Source organism: Aphelocoma coerulescens, chromosome 2, assembly GCF_041296385.1.
Source record: "Aphelocoma coerulescens isolate FSJ_1873_10779 chromosome 2, UR_Acoe_1.0, whole genome shotgun sequence".
NCBI lineage: Eukaryota > Metazoa > Chordata > Aves > Passeriformes > Corvidae > Aphelocoma > Aphelocoma coerulescens.
This window is the reverse complement of record NC_091015.1, coordinates 50257551-50276865: the sequence shown is the minus strand read 5'-3', so window position 1 is coordinate 50276865 and position 19315 is coordinate 50257551. Positions and strand designations below refer to the sequence as shown.

Genomic DNA, 19315 nt, shown 5'->3' with positions numbered 1-19315 from the left:
TTTATTTTAACAGCAATATTGAGCTTATGTTGTGTTGATGGGTCTGGAGACTGTCTAGCTTTCTTTTTGCTTGCTGGGCAGGGTGGGTTTGGGGCATGCTCCCTTTGAGCTGCACATTAAGTTGGCTGATGCATAATCTGTAAAGACCACCTCGAAGGAAGAAGAATCTTGAAGGAGTCACCTCAGCCATCAAATATAGTCCTTTGCAGTAGCAGGCAGCCCTGTGATAAATGTTTAGTACAGGTAAGTCAACAGAAATGTATATATCCAGGAGCCACAGATCTTTCCCCAAACTCATAATACCAAAAGGCAGTAACACAAAAGCACACCACAACACAGGAAAAAGACAGAAGAGATCGGGGCACTACTAGTGTGTTCAGACTCTAAAGTACCAGGAGAATTTGTCCTTTAAAGTCTAGAAGGTCCTACAAAGTAAACAATCCATCATGTTATCAATAGAGACCAAAACCTTCCAAACCTTTCCTACCAATCTACTTTGGAAGGATTTTTTGGCTTCATTCCTGGGGACCAGCTTAACCCTTGGTGCCCGAGCAAGATGCATCTTGATTTAGACAGTTGTTTATCCTCCATGTCCCTTCTGTTTTTTACTAACTTCTATCTTCTGAGACAGCTAATTAGATTCTGTGTTAGTATTGATGATTCTGAATACAGGGATAGTGAGACACACTAGAAAATGAACACAGAATTTCAGATATTTGACCATTAACTCACTGTTAGAGAGATTGTGTCAAACCTTGTAAAAACAATCTTCAGAAAATAAGCTAACCCTTTTTTTTGTAAATGTTTGTTTTTCTGTTAGACCTTTCTGCAGGAGAGGGAGAAAGAGCTCATTAGAGACTAGCACAGGAGTCTTGTAAGCTTGTTTTCCTATGTTGCCACTCTATGAGTCTGTCTTATTTTTCTCTGTTGTTGTCTATATTAGCATGGATCAGATGGAAAATCTGTCCTTTCCTATACATTTTTTATAAATTAAACTCCTTCAGGTGGGACCGCTGTCAAATTAAGTTAACTTTTAGAGTCTCTATCACACACAGTGTCTGTAAAAATTACCCTTTAGTGTTTCAAGGCCACTAAGGACCATATGCTTCTAGCCTTTAAACAACAAAGAAGAAAGCAGAAGTGTTGACATTGTAAACAAGAAATCAAGTGAAAGCTTCAGCAAATTCTTTACACCAAGAGGTTGTACACAGCACTCTGGAGCAGGACTAAGAGAGGAGGAGACTGTGAAAGAAGCATTAGTAGTTATGCTGTCCTCAGACAGAAAATGACACTGCAAAACACAAATCACCAGAGAGTTCCCAAAGAGGCAAACTCAACTCTGACTTACAAACCTTTGAAAAGTCTCATGCCTGGTTCCCAATAGGTGGAGATTTTTGGTTTATAATGCCTTAGTACACCAAAAGTTCCCTATTCCTTTTAGTGCTGGCTAGAATCTGGAAGCCCCTTGAATGCAGTCCTGTTATCTACCATTTTGCTGTAACAAACATTTTTATTGAATATAACTTTTTCTTGGACTGGTAAGGGAGAAATACTAATTAACTCCCTCCATTTTTTATAGCTTGCCTAATTATGAAACTAATTAGTGTCTGATTTTATTGTTGTGAGAATTAGAATACTGAAAAAAGCCTTAGAGTAACAAAATGATAAATACAGGTTTTTCCTAATGATTCTGGGCTGGGTCAGACATTTAGGTATTTCTTCCAACAAACTTATATATGCTTTGGAAAGGAAAAGAAAGTACTGTTTGGGATATTTCTCTTATTAAACCAGTTCTTAAAATTAGCCTCTGAGAAAATGAGAGCAATAAAGTGTACAAGATACTCAGGGCTGGGATTGTCAAGCAAAAAGTCCCATTTGCTGTCAACAGAGGTTTTTCTTGAAAACACTAAAGGCACGGTTATCACATCCATTCTAGTACTAAGAATACTCAGGAATTTGTTTAAAATCTCTAAAGAAACCAAGGCATCCAGAATGGAACAGAAGTCCTTATTGCCACTGCCACTGTAAATGAACCGAGTCACAGGATTAAAGAATATATTCATGCATTTACAGAGGGGGGTCAAAAATAGTAGCAGTGTTGACTTTTGATGGCCAAACACTAATAAAAAGCAAATGGCCTAAAGAGTCATCTTGTAAAACTGGAAGTAATCTGAGATACCTAATTTTGCTACAGTAAGTCAATTTATATTAGGGGGCAATACTATTTATTGAGAAGTTGTAAACTATAGGGATTGACCTTTGAAGTGAAATCAAATTGCTACAGGATTAGTAAGAATTATCTGTGTCAATACATGTATATGTATATATAAGCTCTATTTTAAAAGGCAATGTGCTGTTCTAATCTAGAGATTTAACACTTTTAAATACCAGTGTTAAGAGAATCTGTTTCAGTGGTTGTGCTAGTTTTTCTGTGTCTGAACTGCTACACTGATACTGGAAGTGTATCTAGACAAGCTTTTCAAAATGGGTTTCTTCTGTGCAAGATGCAACACAGAGGATGTAAAATTATGTATTTTGGTTTTAAGTTGCCCTTGGCATTAAATGTTTGAAGATGGTTATGATTCAGAAGGGAATGTACCTGGGTTTAGTGTACTATAGTTGGTTGTGAAGTATACAATTTAATGGCGTATTTCTCTCTAAATGTGTTATATACTTCTCTGTACTGCTCTATGTAAGTAGGTACTAAAAAATATGTTAAAATGACACATTTTCTCTTTATTTAATTCTTAATAGTATGTGTATTCATACATCTTAGTTTATATATTTATCAGATATTCCATATAGTTCAGTTTATTTGTACCAGAATATTTTCTAAAACAAGGTGGAAGTTCATTTTACTCTTTTCATTTCACTGCTGACTGGCCCTGTATTTTGTGACTCATTTGGCTCCATTCTTTGTGACGTGCTTGTAGAGTAAGTCTTTGTTTTCTTCCATTTTTTCAAGTACAGAAGACTGTGCAGTGTTGTCATCTCTACTATTTTTAATACAACTGGTTGAGTGAGCAATCACAGTTGGCATTTTTTTACCTGCGAAATGCAGAGAGATCCCAAGAGAAAAGATGTCTTGGCAAAGAATGCCATTAAAGTTTGAATGGATAATGTCTCAGGAGAAAATCAGTTCTAAATGGTTAAATAAAGAAAAATATTATTTGGAATAATTACTCCTTCCTACCTGAGCAGTTTAATAGCACACATCTCATGAAGGAGTCTACATAACTAAAAGATCCAGGGTTTTAAAACTCTTCCCTCAAGTTGCAAGTGTTGGTTTTCAGACAAGTTTTTCTCTATTTTTCTTCCTAAAATTTCTCAAAACCATTGTGTGAATTGCTGTTTCCAAGAGACCAATTCACACAATCCTAATATCTAATAGTGCTCCCAAATAATTTAATGGTGAAAGAAATAACAGCACACAGGCTCCAGTTCAGCCCTTCAGCTGGGAGTGTCTTTGCCAAAGGGAAAATGTAGCTGAAAATAGTCAAAACAACCTTTTATTAAAAATTCTTCTATTCTCTTATGTTTACACACTGCCATTTCTACCTAGAAAGAAATGTTCCTCCAGTTCCTCCAGTTTCTTTTTTATTTATATAATGGTCATATTACAGAAGGTCTCCAAAGGTATCCGTGTCAGAAGGATACTGTCCAGGATAAAAGTTGTGCTATACTCACTAAGTGTCACATCTTATATCAGTGCCTTCCTCAGGTAAACCTGTCCTAGGTTCACCTCAGCTCCATCAGCAGAAATATCTGGCACTTTACATGGCGTTTTCTTTGGAGGAGGTGGTCTTCTGAGTCCTTGAGAAGCAGAAAGAGGGATTGCAGTGTTTCAGCAACAAGAATTTGGCTTTTCTCCTAGTTAGGGGCTGGACTTCCGCTTCTTTTTTGCCCTGTCATAATTTAAACTCACTGGCTCATTCTCAAGCTCAAAGTGTGAAATGTACTCCACATGCAGGGCACTACTCTGGATGCAGGAGATGGGAGTTCAGATCCTTGGCCTCTCAGGAGTATAGTAGTTAACTTTCAGCAACATACTGGTGTTGCTTTGACCTTCCTGTCCCCTATATCGGCTACATGCAAGCTGTTTTCTTTAGCCTAACAAAGGGGACCTTTAAAGTTATGTAAGAGCTGAGAATGCTAAGAGGAGTGAGCTGCTTAGCATAATTCTTGGCCTGAGAGGTGCTTTTATTTCTTGTTTATCTCCTTTGATGGCAGAAAAGATGCTTTGTCATAAACTAACCTTTTTCTTTGCTAGAAAAAGGCTGCTGGAGAAATAACAACCAAAAAAAAAAAAGATTTTCAAATATTACTGATATGTATTGTACAGTGTCCAGCTTCCAGTCATCTCTTTCTTGGTCTTAACTTGAATTTGCAAGGTCAGATTGTTGCATATGCTTCCTATTTGCACCAGTGATACATCTCAGTGTTATGAAAGCTGGCTGAAAACCAGAAGCAGCAGGACAGACTCTAATTGCAGTTGAATGTGTGTCCACTGGAAGTAAGTGGTCACTTCCCTTTCTTCATGGGGACCTAGATATCAGAACCACTTTTAGTTATCACAATCACCATGTTTGGTGTAGCTGTGCTTTTTATCATAGGGTATACTCAGACAAAAAGGGCCATTGAAATACTTAACTTCTGCTTGAGCTAGCGTGAGAGAGCAGACACAGGCCAAAAGTGCCTTCTGGTTTCACATAGCTAATAATATGCTGAAGTTACGCCTTTCCCTATTGCTGCTCCATTTCTCCTGGAAGACTGAAAAGTAGTAAGCCACTTAACTGAAACCGCTGCTCTAATCTACATGCAGTGTTTACATTATCTAAAACATGCTACCATTAAAAAACCCCTTTGTTCTGGGTGTGGGATGGTGACAGCTGCTTGCTTCTCGTCTGTTCCTAGTTCTTGTATCCCAGCCATGACATCAACTGTTATAATCCCTGCATGCAGCAATTTCATTTTACCTCAGACTTCTTTATCCATTACAGGTGTTCGCACAAAGAGAAGAAATAGAGCTCATTGCAGTAAAATTGTCCAAGGTCAAATCAGGTTTGAAGATGGCTCAAAGAGGCTTTTTATTTTGTCCTCAAATGCAGTTTCATGCTGCTTGGTGTACATTGTTTGTACACAGAATTCTACATTTTCCATGGAAGTGAGCGTTGGGAGTAATTTCATTTGCAGAACCCACAGGCTAGTTTTTTGCTAAATAACATTGCACAGTGTGGTTCTGAAATCGCCTGCTGCTTTGCATCCTTTTTAAATGTTATGTGGTCTGTGACTTTTGTTTTGCAACAGGAAAGAATTAATATAAAATCTCTCTTGAATTGATATAAAGTTCATTCTTTCCTGAAGTTTAAACAGATGGGAAGCTGAAGCACTAGCCTCCTTAGCACGGTTACATGTTCTGGAAGACAATGGAGATGTGTTTCTCTTACACTCTGGTATCTGTATCTGCTTCCAAATGGTTCCACACAATGAGCTGTGCTGGATGAAGTGCTAGACCTGTCTGAGTGCATTTCTTGGACTTGTGTTACCTTCTGGAGCCTGCATGTTACAAAGGACATAAATGTTGATTCTAGAAGCAATACTCACGCCTTTTATTTTATGGGTTGCTAGTGTGAAAATTACAGCCTTTGCTGCAAAGGTATTTCAGGGTGCCATGTACTTAGCCTGCTCAAAATTTCCCAGTTTTAATTTTTTTGGAAAACCACAAAGGTTTAATTTTTTAGGTGTGGCAAAACACGTAAGTTACTTTATATTAAAAACTAGGTATATAGGGTTTTCTTAAGATTCTTGACACTTCAAAACGTCAAAATGGAGAGTTTGCCCATTCTCCTCTTCATCACCTCTACTCTTGTGCCTTTCAGAATTTACTGTCTCAAGAATATCTAGTGAAACCTGATTCAACAGCATCTATAAAAAATTTAAGAAAACAGACATTGTGGGAAAATCTAATTGATGTAGCTGACTGAGGAGAGAAACCCTGTCTTTTTACTAATTGCATCTTCAATTTTTATAATATTCATACATGGATTTTATCTCCTACCTTCCAAGATAACCTAAGGACTGATCTTTGATCTGTTCAGCCAACACATAGGATCATTTGCTACCTTCCTGTGTAAGGCAGCACTCCAGCTGCAGCAGCGTGTGGCTCCAAGTGGGCCACAGGCCAAATATCCAGCCTTGAGGAAGAGTCTGCAGCTTGCCCTGAGCATTGTGTTACTTTTGATGCTTTGTTAGCAATATCTAAGCTTGCTACTTTACAGATAGCTCATACATGCCCACACTAGCTGCAGTGACCACAGTAGAGTGCTATCTGCTGTTTCTCTAATTTTTTTCTATCCCTCTCTGTGATCCCCTCGGCTAAAAATAGGTTAAGATTCTTGCATTAAAAATAGAAAAACAAAAGCTATGTGCACATCTATATATTTTATTAAAATAAATCAAATATAATGAGGGTAAAAACATAATGAGGGTGAAAACACCTTGCTTTTTTTAGCCATTTTTCCCTAAGCTTCTCTGTCTAGAACACAATGAAATAGGCAAATATGGGTTATATATCTATCAAAAGATTTTGGTAATATTGTAAACCATAAGAATGAAGCTTGTCTAGACTTTTTCTTTCTAATCAATGGGATCTTGAGATAAAATTAGGGTCTTAGATTTTAAATATCCTCATTTTTGTTGCAATTTTTGAACATGATTTCCTTATTATGTCTGTTCCCTCTTTTGTCTGATTCAAATGGTAAACAGAAGCCTTGCTCTAATTGGTTGCTTATCCTATTTTTAATTTGAAGGAGCAATTTAATCCTTCTGAATTACAGAAGGGGCAAGCAACTCCATAAACCTGAGTAATGAGATTTGTTAAGCATTATTTCATCATGAGGATCTTTCCTAGAACACTTTTCTTTTCCAGAAAAATATTTGATTAAAACATGATGGGTGAAACAGTATGCTGATTCCCAAATCCTGAGAGGTTCCTCCTCCTATGAGGTTTTAAATTATTTCACCTCCCACTAAGATGAGCATTAGAGAAGGGGTATGACATGGTTTGCCAAGATGTGATTAAAGGACAAGGTACAAGACATACCAGTTGTTCAAAAGTAGTGTTACAGTTTTGAGATCAGGCACCTTAGACAGTCTACTGTTTAATAATGCATGTTGCATCTCTGCTTTTATTAAACATGGGAATAATAACAGTCAGATCTGTAATTCTCATTATTGACTTGAATGAACAACAGTCTGTTTTGAAAGGTTATAAACAGACCTATTTGGATTACCCTACTTTTTTGTTTTTCAAGAAAAAACAGATGTGATTTAACAGATTTATAGACACAACATGGGTATATAAGCTGGGTCTATGAAATGACAAAAGACTTGCCAGCAAGTGGAGTAAGTTTCCATTTAAGCATCAAGTGGGGATAAAACTAGCAGCATGAGGTGGCCACAGGCCTGAACTGGATGTCCAGCCCAGGCCTGCAGTGGAATGGTGAGAAGTCCTTCCAGTGCCTCTGACTCTTTCAGGCTGCTGTTTCCTGCTCATCCTGCCTCTGGCACCACCAGCAGGGACAGCCTGGCATTTGTCATGTCCTTGCTCTGCCTTAAAAGGATCCAGGAGAACTTGTTGTTTGTGAACTGCTCCCCATCTCTCCTCCACCCAGAGTCTTCATTATATATGTGACCTCTGGGCAGCTGCAGATGTGCTGTCCAAGTGAACATGTGTCTCAAGGGAATGACATTTGCTCACCTCTGATATGCCGAATATTATCTCCAGAAAGTGTCCTGTACTGCAGCTTAAATTCACAAATTCCTGCTGGCTTTGTTGTCTTTGCTGATGCCTTTAGGGTCCAAGCCTCAGCAGCTGATGTTTTGTGGCTTTGACGTTCTGAACAATGTGTTTTGCCAGCCATCTAATGTCATATTGTTCCATTGAAGGCACCAGATGCTGCAACTTGAGAACCTAACTACTTCTTCACTTTACTGTATAGGATGATCAGTCTTCACCTTTGGTTGGCCTCCAGCAGAACAGCAACATTATTCCTCTAGGCATCAAAAAGGTAATGAATGCCCTTCAACTCCTTAATGCTTTTTCTTCCCTGTCTCAGTTTCCTGCACCAGACTACTAATGTTTGAGTTCCATAGGTGATGTTGACACCAATGGAGGTAACCATGACACTTCAATTAATAATGTCCCAGGATCTGGATCTGGTTTTCACTAGCTCAGGGATCCTGCAGCTTTTTTTCTTTTTACTCCATTTGTAGTTGTGAATTCTTTTTCATTCTAAAAATGGAGCCCACAGCTTCTTCTGGGGAAAAGACAGAGGAAGAGCTGAGACCCTATTTTATACACCTTCCAGGTTAGATTTGTAGAGTATATGGTAATTTTAAAAGCTTCCATCTTTAAGACCATCTAAGGGCGCTGGCAATTTTCTAAATAATTTCTAAACGGCAGAACCAATTACATGGTATTAGTGTTTGCATAGCAGTATTAGATATTACAAAATCTTTGAGCCTCTTTTGGATAAAATTAAGTTTTTTGTTTGGAAAGAACCCTTGTTTTGAAATTTAGGGTAGTGGATTTGAAAAAAAAATTTACATGTTATCTCCAAAATAAACTTACCCTCTTCAACACAATTCTTTCTTCCTTCAGTAAGGAATGAATTGTTATTTTACTCTTCTGTGTTAAATATTTGTTTACACCCATTGGGGTTCTGCATGGTTTAGAGGAGGTTCCTTACTTGTTGAAAAGGTTTTGTGCTCAGAGAATAAACTTCAGGCAGGGGGACCGGTGAGGAGATCAGAAAGGCCACTGAGGCTGTTCAGCTTTGTAATATCAGCAAGTATATGTTGTAACTTTGCCATATCAACTTGGGAAGCAGAAGAGAAAAGATGCAAGTTCACATCCTGGCAAATACAACAATTTAGGAGGAATGTTAGTTCGTTAATATTTAAATGCAGTTCTCAATAGTTTATGTGCAGCACAATTCAGTTGTGTGGTCCTGGCTGCTTTCAGAGAGGCAGACATTACTTGTCGTGTCAAACCTTTTAGTCTTCACTGCATACCACAGCTCATTATGGGGGATCATAGCTTCAGGTGAGGTAACTTGATGCATTTATGCACAAGCTGGGCAAGAAATTCATAAATATTTAAAACTGATGTATATTTACTAGTGTTATATTGCATACTGAATTAGTTGTCTGGTTTGCCTGCCAGCATTTCAAAGTTTTTGTTTAATTATCATGTTATCTAAGTCTGATGGCCAATGTTTTTAATGGATTCATGCTTCTGCTCTTTCCTTCAGCTTTTCCTTAAGACCTTCTGAGCTCCTTTTTGACCCAAATGAATTGAAATCTTGTCAGCTTAGTGCACTGACAAATGGAAATAGGTGACTAATGTTGATTGTCTTTTGGTATTTCATATTCTGCTTGCCAAGAATGTCTTATGTACTGCAATAATTTAGAATCCTACACACTCAGGGTAGTCATGTTTTTCAGACTGATTGCAGTCAGTTGACAAAGAGTATCATCTTGAGCAGATGCTCACCAGTAGCCACACCTTCTTATAATTACTTAACATAAGAAGAAAAAATTAAATAAGACACAGAGGACCATTTAGTCATGTGGTCTGATCTCCTCTGTATCCTGTGTCATTAAATTTCACACACATACAAGCACAGAGAGCAGTATCCTGCATTTGGCTAAAAAGCTGTCTTCCAGAAAGGCATCTTGTCATGGATGAGGGATCTAAAACCATTAAAAATTTCTTGGTGCCTTTATTAGCTGCTCCAGTGATGTGTTGTCACCTTAAGAAGAAAAAATTTGAGCTATGTTTGAATTTGTCTGACTTCAGTTTCTACCTCAGCTTCTTGTTATGCCATTCTCCACAAGATTAAAGAGCCCTTCAGAATCCAGTATTTTTTTTCTGCATCGAGGTACTTATATGCTGCAATCAAGTCAATCTTTTTGATATGATAAACAGATTGTGCTCTTTAAGTCTCACTTAGCAGCATTTGTCTTCAACTCTCAAATCACATTTTCAGCTTTTAATCTGCCCCCTCTACTATTTTTTGACTTTTTTTCAAAACATGGGCAGGAACACAGTGTGCAAGATTGGTCTTATTGGTGATATATCCAGAGACAAAATGATGTTCCCTACTTTCTACTCCCTTGATGCGTGTTAATCCTTCCTTTTAGCAGTGTCACAGTCAGTGTTTAGGATGAGTTGGTGACTACGACCCCTAAATCTTTTCCAGTGAGTGCCATCACTCTCTCAGTACACAACACTTACAATCCTTCAAACTTATTACAGGGATTTAGCTAAAGTAGATGTATTTTGTTTGACAAGGTCCAGTTTGCCACTCAATTCAGACTACTTCACTTGGTTGCTTGGTACCTTTACCATTTTTCTCCTTTTGGGGTCATTTTCAGAGAAACATAACCATTCAAAGAAGGTTCCTTTACTTGTAGTTACTTTTTGTCATCAGTTATTTAGGCAGGGCCTACTAAATTTAACATCTGCTTTAATGTTATCATGGGGTACCACATTTTCTTTCAGACTTAAAATCTGAACCATCAGTATGCGTGTAACCAAACAAGCAATCTCATCAAAGAATGAATCTAGAGAAGTTTGATTAGACCTGGTCTTCATAAAAAAGACTGGAATTATTTCTATTAATTACTTCAAAATATTTTAAAATTAAATGTTACTCCCTTTATTATTTAGGGTACCAATGTTGGCCTGTATTTTCCTCTCATTTTACTTTCTCCTTTTTCGCTACTGGTATAAGATTAACACCCCTTTGGAACTTCACAAATCATTATTTTTATCTTTCTTAATTACTAGCAGGTTGGAGCAGTTCTTTATAATCCCCCTGAGATCCATCTACTTGTTTCTTTTGCAGCAAAAAAGTACTTATAGAACATTTAACACATCAGCACAAAACCACTTATGAACTGCATTTACTACATGGGTCAGTATCATCACTGGGTTTTGTTTTGTTCCTAACACATTTTACATCGTGTTTATCTTTAGATATCACAACCATGGATATATTTTCTTGTCTATGAACTTTTCAATTTCTGATATTGTCACCTGTAATTTATAGCAACTGTAATTAAAATAATTTCTCTTTGTTTTCCATTTTCTTTATGACTGCCACCTTTGAGTTTTTATGGTAAAATTACTGCCTTCTGTGATTGCAAAGTCATAGTCTTCTGGCCATTTAATAGAGGCTTTATGAGAGCCCCTTTTCTGATGTTCACATTAACTATGTTTTTTCCTTTTCAGCTGTCCCTACTGTTTTTTCTCAGTTTAGGGAAATTAGCTCTTTTGAAGCAGCAGAAATACATAGTTTTGATTTGGGCTGTCTTTCATTTACCCATGATGAATACAATCAGACCACAATTGCTTGTTCCCAGGCAACTACGAACTCTTAATTTAGTGATATCAACCACTTTTATCTATCACAATGCTGTTCAAATACTTATCTCTTCCAGTGTAGGATATCTATTGGGCTACAAAATTGCCTTCTCCAATTGTACATGTTATTAATGGCTTGGTAGAATCCGCTGTTAAGCTACAAAAGGGCTACATTTGTTTCCCTGCAAATAAGAAAAATTAGGATACTACATGTGAATAAATGTTTAATTCACGTGTGAATATTTCACTACTTCCAAACATCTTTGTCAAACTTTAATCAGGAGTGAATTTTAAGGGAAGGCATAAATTTTGGGGGCATTGGTAGTTAATTTTTGGACACTTCCAGACCTTCTTGTGACAACAGCACTCAAAAACAAAGCTTGTTTACCTTTTTCTTTTAAAAGGTAGTAATTGGGTGGAAATTTATTTTAAGATATAGTAATTAGAAGGAAATAAAGGGATGAGAATTAAGAAGGCCTATGTTGTGCTGAACGAGGCAGGTGTCCTGGGATGAACTGGAACAGGGATGCCAGCCACAACTCATCCCTTAAAACTTGGTCTGTTCAGCTTGGAGAAGAGTAGAATGAGGGAGGACCTCATTGCAGTCCACAGTTTACTCGTGGGGGGAAGCAGAGGGGAAGGCACTGATCTCTTCTATGTAGTGACCAGTGACAGAACCCGAGGGAATGGCCTGAGGCTGTACCAGGGGAGGTTTAGGTCGGATATTAGAAAAAGGTTCTTCACCCAGAGAGTTGCTGGGCATTGGAACAGGCTCCCCAGGGAAGTGGTCACAGCACCAAGCCTGACAGAGTTCAAGAAGCGTTTGGACAATGCTCTTGCGCGCATGGTGTGATTCTTGGGGTGTCCTGGGCAGCGGTAAGAGTTGGACTTGATGGTCCTTGTGGGTCCGTTCCAACTCAGAATCTTCTGTGATTCTGTGAATATTGCCCTCGGTGGGCGGCGATGCTGGCAGGGAACTGGACGAGCCCTGCTCAGGGCCGCCTGCCTGCGGGGGAGCCTCGCAGCCCCGACGAGGGCTTTAAGGCGCCGGGTCAGGCTTTAGAGGCAGCGAAACAAACCCGGTATCACGAGCAGCGAGTGCCACCCCCCGATTTGGCAGTGAAGGCGGCCCCCGGGCGTGCAGCCCCCGGGCATGAAGCCCCCCAGCATGGCGCTGTACCGCGGCCCGTGGCCCCCGCTGGCAGCCGTGGCGGGTCGCCCTGCCCCGCGGGAGGGGCGGCCCGGCGCTGCCGAGGGTATTTATAGCGGCCCGGCGGCCCGGGCGGCGCGGAGGCTGCGGGCGCGGCAGCGGCCAGGGCACAGCGAGAGTGGCCCCCGCTGCTCTCCGGTCGCCGAGCGACGCCGGGATGGAGGGTAAATGCTGGTGGGGCACAGCCGCCTTGTCTCTCTCCTGTCCCCGCTGCGGGCGGAGGGGCTCGGGAGAGGCTGGGAGGGGGGAAGCGCTTCGCTCTCTGCCCCGCTCGGGGCTTTTAACCCTTTCCTCGTCCTGCGGAGGCTCCTGCAGCCTCCCCAACACGGGTATCCCCGGGCTTGGCGAGGAGAGGGGCCTCGGGGCAAGAGGAAGGAGGCAGGGTCGGTTCGCAGCCCAGGTGTACGGCTGCCTGCTGGGGATCTACCTGTAACCTCCTTTGGCTACAGTGCAGCAGTAGCGTAGCCAGGATGGTTTAGTGAGGTACAGAGTTTGCAACAGTTGTCATCAAAACGTTGAAGAACAGTATTTTTTTGTTGAAATAAGTGATCTTTAAAGAGGGGTACCTTTAAATTAAATTTTTTGAATTTTTTTTCATCAGGTATCAGAATAATATAGTGATATATAGCAATATAGTGCTTTGCTTTGGAACAAACGGTTTCAGTAAGGGAGAAGTTAATCCTGTTTTATAAATGCATTATCAAGTTCTTTACCCGCATGAAGAGGAAGACCTTGCAGCATTAATGAAAAGTAAAAGTTAACTGTATTCTTATGAAAGTTGGGACTGTGGACGAACTATGGCTAATACAATAATGACACTGCTGGAGGAGCTTAGAAAATGCAGAGATTAAATTTGCGAGGTTGAGAAAGAAGGAAGTCCTTGGTCTTGTGAATGGAAGCTGATTGCAAAGTCAGAAAATAGTAAAAGTGTTTGCAGATGGCTCTCCCCCTCTCCCACAAGATCAATATTCTTGATAAGAATTTCTTCACTTATCTCAACTTGTGACTCTCTTATGAAAACTGTCAAAAAAGACTTGAGGCCAAATAAGTGTCTTTTATATTTTACCCTAAACATGGATGAAACAGTGAAAAAGCTTTTATTCCCAGGTTGAAAAGTCTCCTCTTATGTCCATGGGATGATCCAAATTATTAGCACTATATTGTTCAAAAAGTCTCTGAACAAAATCATATATTTGAAAGAAAACTCCAGAAACTTAATATTTTACAAACAGTGGATCACTTTTGCTTTATTTGATGTAAATGGAATGAGCATTGTAAAGTTATATGACAGTTCTGGTGTGTAGTAAATATGTTCTGGTGCCCATAGTAGTTTAAGGCTGTACTGTAAAGACAGCTGTACTATGTGAGTAGCAGGGGAAGTACTGTATGAGTGGCAGCAGCTCCAAAAGTCATTTGCCTCAGATGCAGCTTTTATTTATATCCTCTGCCAAAACAACACCAAAGATATGCTGCCAGCAGTCACCAAGACCGAGATCCTGGTGGTTTAGGTGGGTTGTAGTGTTCTTGTTCTAATATTGCCTGTCGTACGCTACCAAAAGCCCTAATTTTCTTCCTAATTTCCTCCTAAAACCAATGTAAAACAGAATGTGTCTAATGGTAACGTGATCTCCACCCTTGTTGCTGTGGGTTTTCTAGTCCCTCTACGTTATTCATGAGTAGCATCTGTTATTTCTCTGCACTTTCCCTCTCATGAGGAGTTCTTTACTCTCACAGACCTCTCTCCTTTTACTTTGGTGATTTGCTGTGTTTTCTGTCCGGTTCTGTCTGGTGAATGAGCTTCACTTAAGTGGGATGGTGAATGAAGTTAGGCTGCATTGTAGCCTTCTCTATAAGCTCAAGTTATGGTAGAGATTTGGCTCTGTGGTTCTTGAGGTTGTACAACTTTGCTGCCTGCTGAAATAGTTTTTTTTTTTTATAAGCAAATGTGATTCCATTGTTAAAACCAAACCTGGGCTGATGGGTGCAGTTCTCCTTTCGGTACTGATATTTTGTGCTCTTAGCTTTTAAAGTTCTATTGTAAAGCATCTGGGAGAGAGACTGAAGGCACCTGCTTGTTGCAGCACTAGCATTGTGTTTCCTTTGCACAGCTGGAGCAGCTGGCAAAGTGGGCACAGTTGGAGTGGAGACTTGGATGTGCAGAGAGTTAACACTTGCAGTAGCTGCTGTGGTGAGCACAGTGGGAGCACTCTGAGGGGTGACACTCTGGGTTCTTTTCCTTGGTGTTTTTTTTTTTTTCTTTTCTGTTTTAAACCTCCTCAATGTATCTGTAAGTGACCACTTGAATTTCATCTTGCTGATTGCTAGTTGAGCCTAATTTCTCTCAGACATCACCATTGTCCACAAGGGAAGCCTTAATGACTGAGCAGGCATGAGTAACAGGATTTTTTTTTTTGGCTATGCTTCTATTCACACAAAAGACAGCAAAATCCCATTAATGAGAGGAAGCCAAGTTATAAATTCCTACTCCTAGCTGCAGAAAGGAATCTTCATTGCATATATATTTTATTCATTTGGCATCAGGGTGGTTTTCCAAGGTTGATTTGGCGTGGAAAAAGCCTGGCAAATTCTGTATTTGGAGAAAAAAAATAGATAAGCTGTTTCCTTGTGGGGCATAAGTCTGAGTGTATTAAGCAGAGTTTCAAGCAGGTTGCTAGCTCATCAATACAACGGAGTCAGAGCTGGCAATCACAAGAGGAAGGGAGCAGCCAGAATTTGTGCAGTATGTTGCTTTTTAACTTCTGAATTGCTGGTGGCTCCGTGTGTTTATGGTATGAATGGGGAGTTACGTGGCTCTATGCCACCAGCAGATTGGAGAGGTGAGTTGGCAAACATTTCCTGTGAGGTGTTGCCATGTTGCCATCTCAAACAGCTGTAATGTGAAGCGTGGTAAAACGCCCTGGAAATTAGGGTGATTTTAGGGCGCTGGTAATATGACACTCAGGTTAGTATTTTGGTCAGAGAAGGGGGATACTAACTCTCCTGTGTCTTAAAGTCTGATCTGATAAAAGAGGTACTAGGATCTTTGCTAATATCACTTCATCAGAGGAAGGGAGACATCGTTTTGCAAGAAATGAAGCTTGCATCAAATAAAACCATTCTGTTTAAATGCATTCATGGTGCTTTAAAATTAATAAGAATTTTCTTGGCAGTTAATGAACATTTAGTGAAGAAGCTTAATTTGACGTTTGAAAAGTTCAATAAATAATTTTTCTTTCTTGATTAAGGCATCTTTTAAACTGTCACTTATACAACCAGGAATTGTCACTTTTTAATGCATTAGGAGATCTTGTTGCATACTGATTCAGCTATTATTGCCTATTAAACAGTTTAGATTTTGTGTGCCTTAATTTCCCTGCTCTTGACTATTTTAAGCTGCCTGCTTCTTTAAACATCATTTATATTTGCATAAGCATTTATTACATATTCAAGACAGAAAAAATGGACACATTGACATACGTGTCTTTGTATTTCTGACTTGCTTCCACTCTGTGATCCAATTTGATCCAGTTTTTTATGCTTACCCCATATGTTTATGGAAACTACCTCTCCAAGCTTTGCAAAAATCAGAAGCTGAACTTCTTATGGCCTCTTTTGCTTTGTCTCATGTCACAAACTGCAGAGGTTGTAGGAGGTAGTTGTTGGTAAAGCATTGAAAAGTCAAGGATACTGAGCAGGACATGGCTAAATTTGGGCCATTTCTCCCCTTTTTTGCTCTCCCATCTGTGCACACAAGTAATCTAATCTTATTTTAACATTACTGGGGTTTATACATGTGCAGTGAGGGAATAATTAATTGAAAAGGCAAATTGTTGTTGCTTTGTGGCATGTCAGTAGTGGTTGTTTCTGTTGATAATTACTGTCAGGCCTTGTCCAAGGGTAATAAAAGATGTCTTTGACCTGATTCAAATGTATGTATGTCAATCTCTGTTACCATTTCTTGAGTATATGCGATCTTTATTTTTTTTAATGAAAAGCTTGTCAAGCGTCAGCAAATAGAATTGTCTTTTAAAGTAAAAGTCACTGGACCAGAAGCTTTTCAGTGCCATGAATGTGGTGAGAAATGTGGTTCTTAGTGACCAAGGTCTTTTGTCAGCAAAGTAGCAATGACTCTACAAAGTAGTTGGTTAAATCTAGAAAATTTGGAAGAGCTTGTGGCTCTAAAGTTTAGCTATCTCTGCCCTTTGTCACATCTTATCTTATGTATGCTGAAAAACCTTTTAAATATGATCTTATCCATTGGCAAATGTCAGGGTTTCAACAGGAAAGATTGTCTTTAAGTGGCTTGGCATCCCTCTGCTGGTTAGACTGTAAGACAGCTTGCAGTGTCTCATTAAGCTGCTTAAACTAATTTTTCTCAAGCAACCCTACTCCATTGTTCAGGGATTATTGAGCCCTCTTTGGGGCCAATATGTCATGTTAAAAAGCTCTGGCACCAGCCTGAAGGGGAAAGAGCAAGTGACAAATGCTGTATGTACCTGGTATTTGGTTGCAGTGCTAATGCTGAGGTCAAATGACTGATTTAAGTTTTGGCAAAGTCAAAAAAACCAACCAACCAAACCCCAAACAAAATAAGGTATTCATTTCCTGCCTTCAGTAGAGGGAAAATGGAAGACCTGAGTGCAATCAGACAACAAGGTGGTATGGTGGCTCTGTTTGGGTCTCTTTCAGCTGCCTTGCTGGGATTACAGTCTCATTGCTGAGCCCTTGCATGCACAGTAGGATCAGATCTGTTCTCTCACCAGGCACCATCCAGACTGATGCTCTAGCAAAGGACTGCTAGTGTCTTCTGCTGGCACCTGCCAGTGCCATGCAGCAGCCTGGCCTCTTGCAGCTCAGGAGTGGTTTCCCAAATCAGGTAGTAAACCCAAGGCAGGCACAACCTGAAGTGGCGTGTCCAGAGCCCCGCTGGATCCCTCCTCTCAGTGACCGATGTCTGCTGATGTTACCAGCAGCATTATAATAGCCTGGGCAAGGCAACTTACTGCATTTTGAAAGTGCATTGAGCTGCTTTAAACCACTTCTACATTGAACTGATAGGCTAATAAATTATGAATATCTATTAGGAACTAGTTCAGAGAACCTAGTGGGCTGGAAAGTTACATCCTGATTAGCTATGCACCAGCTTCCTCATGTTAGTAAATAAGGGCGTATCTCAGAGTTATGTTGTAGACATGAGTTACAGCAATTGGAAATCCTTTGTAGGAAGCAGAAAACATGGAAATGTTTATGATATGAAAAAGTGAGAGGAAAAGACTTGTTTTGACAGTAACTTGAATGTAGAGGTAAAACTTTCTAAAATGAAATTTAGACTTTTCATCTATTTCTACATTTTAACTTGCATCAAATCCCAAAAAACTCAGTTTTAGTAAATTACTGCCTGCTTAGTTGATTTTTGAAAGACTGGAGCTAAAAATTTATTTTATATTATGACAAAAAATATAGTTCTTGCATGAAATTGCAGGCTGTCAGGAACCCTTTTAAAACAAGTTGCAGAACTTCCATTTGAAAAAACCCCCGACTATTTGTGTTTTCATTTCACCTTTTCTTTCCATTGGGAACTAGAAAAATCTCGGGGATTCTGTATGTTCTATGTGGGTCACACCTATATTCATCATTTCCGTCTGAACTCGGCCTCCTGAAGTTAACTTTGCTATCCCATGCACAGTACCGTTGACTGACTTGGATGTTGCAGATTCAGTCACTTTCCCACAGAAAAAGGAACATTCATTAGATGTTCATCATCAATACACAACTTTTAATTAAAATAAAAGGAGTTTTGTTCCTCAGATAGTTCCTACACTCTTAGCAGGTGTTAAGAGTTATGACATTGTGAGCCAAAAGGATCTCATTGGGGTCAGGGAGTTGGGATTTCCATTTCATAGTTGGCATTTGCTGTTTCTCAGTTTTGCATCAAGGTAAATTCTGATTCTCCACAGCCTTTCTTCCTAATTGGAAATGTTACAGCATGAATCATTCCCGCAGTTACTTGGTTAGGGCATTGTAGAGTTGTTACAAAAAATTAACTTCAATTCCTGAGATTTGGCTGCATAAAAATGTTTGAATATTTTTTAACTACTTGCCTGATTTTTTTTCTTTTTTTTTTTTTTTTAAGCAAATCCTGCCTAGGGCAGCACAATATGACATGTGAGCATTGAACTCAAAAGGGTGCCCCCTCAGAAGTCTGGAAATACCTCTGAAAGCAGGACCTCTGTCCTAGTGTGGACCTCACATTCCCTGTCAGATATTCATTGCTGGGTCTCCTCTCCTCATTTCATTCTCCCAACCCTTCCTTTAGGAAAGGGAAATTCAGGTGTGGGATGGAGAATAGGACCCATTTGTTGTGGTGTTGCCGTTCAGTGCTAGCAGTGTGCTCAATGAGTCTATTCAGGGGTTTTGGAGCCCAGACACAAGCACTTTTGTTTTGGTTAGGTTCTGCTCTATAAAGGTCACATTTGCCTTTCACAGTCAGAGGATTCCCATGTGGGGGTGGCTGTTGCAGACCTTCTGAGGGGAAGCACACAGCTTGTTCTCTATCCACAGGCCTGCTCCATAAACCTGCAAAACAAGAATATGTAATATAGGGGGAATTGTATAAGCCCTACCATACTCATACCTACTTTTTTTTTTTTCATATGGATAGCTTTTCCAGGACA

General features: G+C 39.6%; 1 protein-coding gene across 1 annotated transcript in view; it reads left to right on the top strand.

Annotated features, from left to right (window-relative positions):
- The first annotated feature begins 12731 nt into the window (after window positions 1–12731).
- The window catches only part of GADL1 (glutamate decarboxylase like 1), an 83944-nt gene continuing 77360 nt past the window's right edge, over window positions 12732–19315 (top strand). The window contains exon 1 of the mRNA XM_069004782.1: window positions 12732–12805. Coding sequence (XP_068860883.1) covers window positions 12799–12805 — 7 coding nt within the window. The 5' untranslated portion in view covers window positions 12732–12798. The remainder of the gene's footprint in view (window positions 12806–19315) is intronic.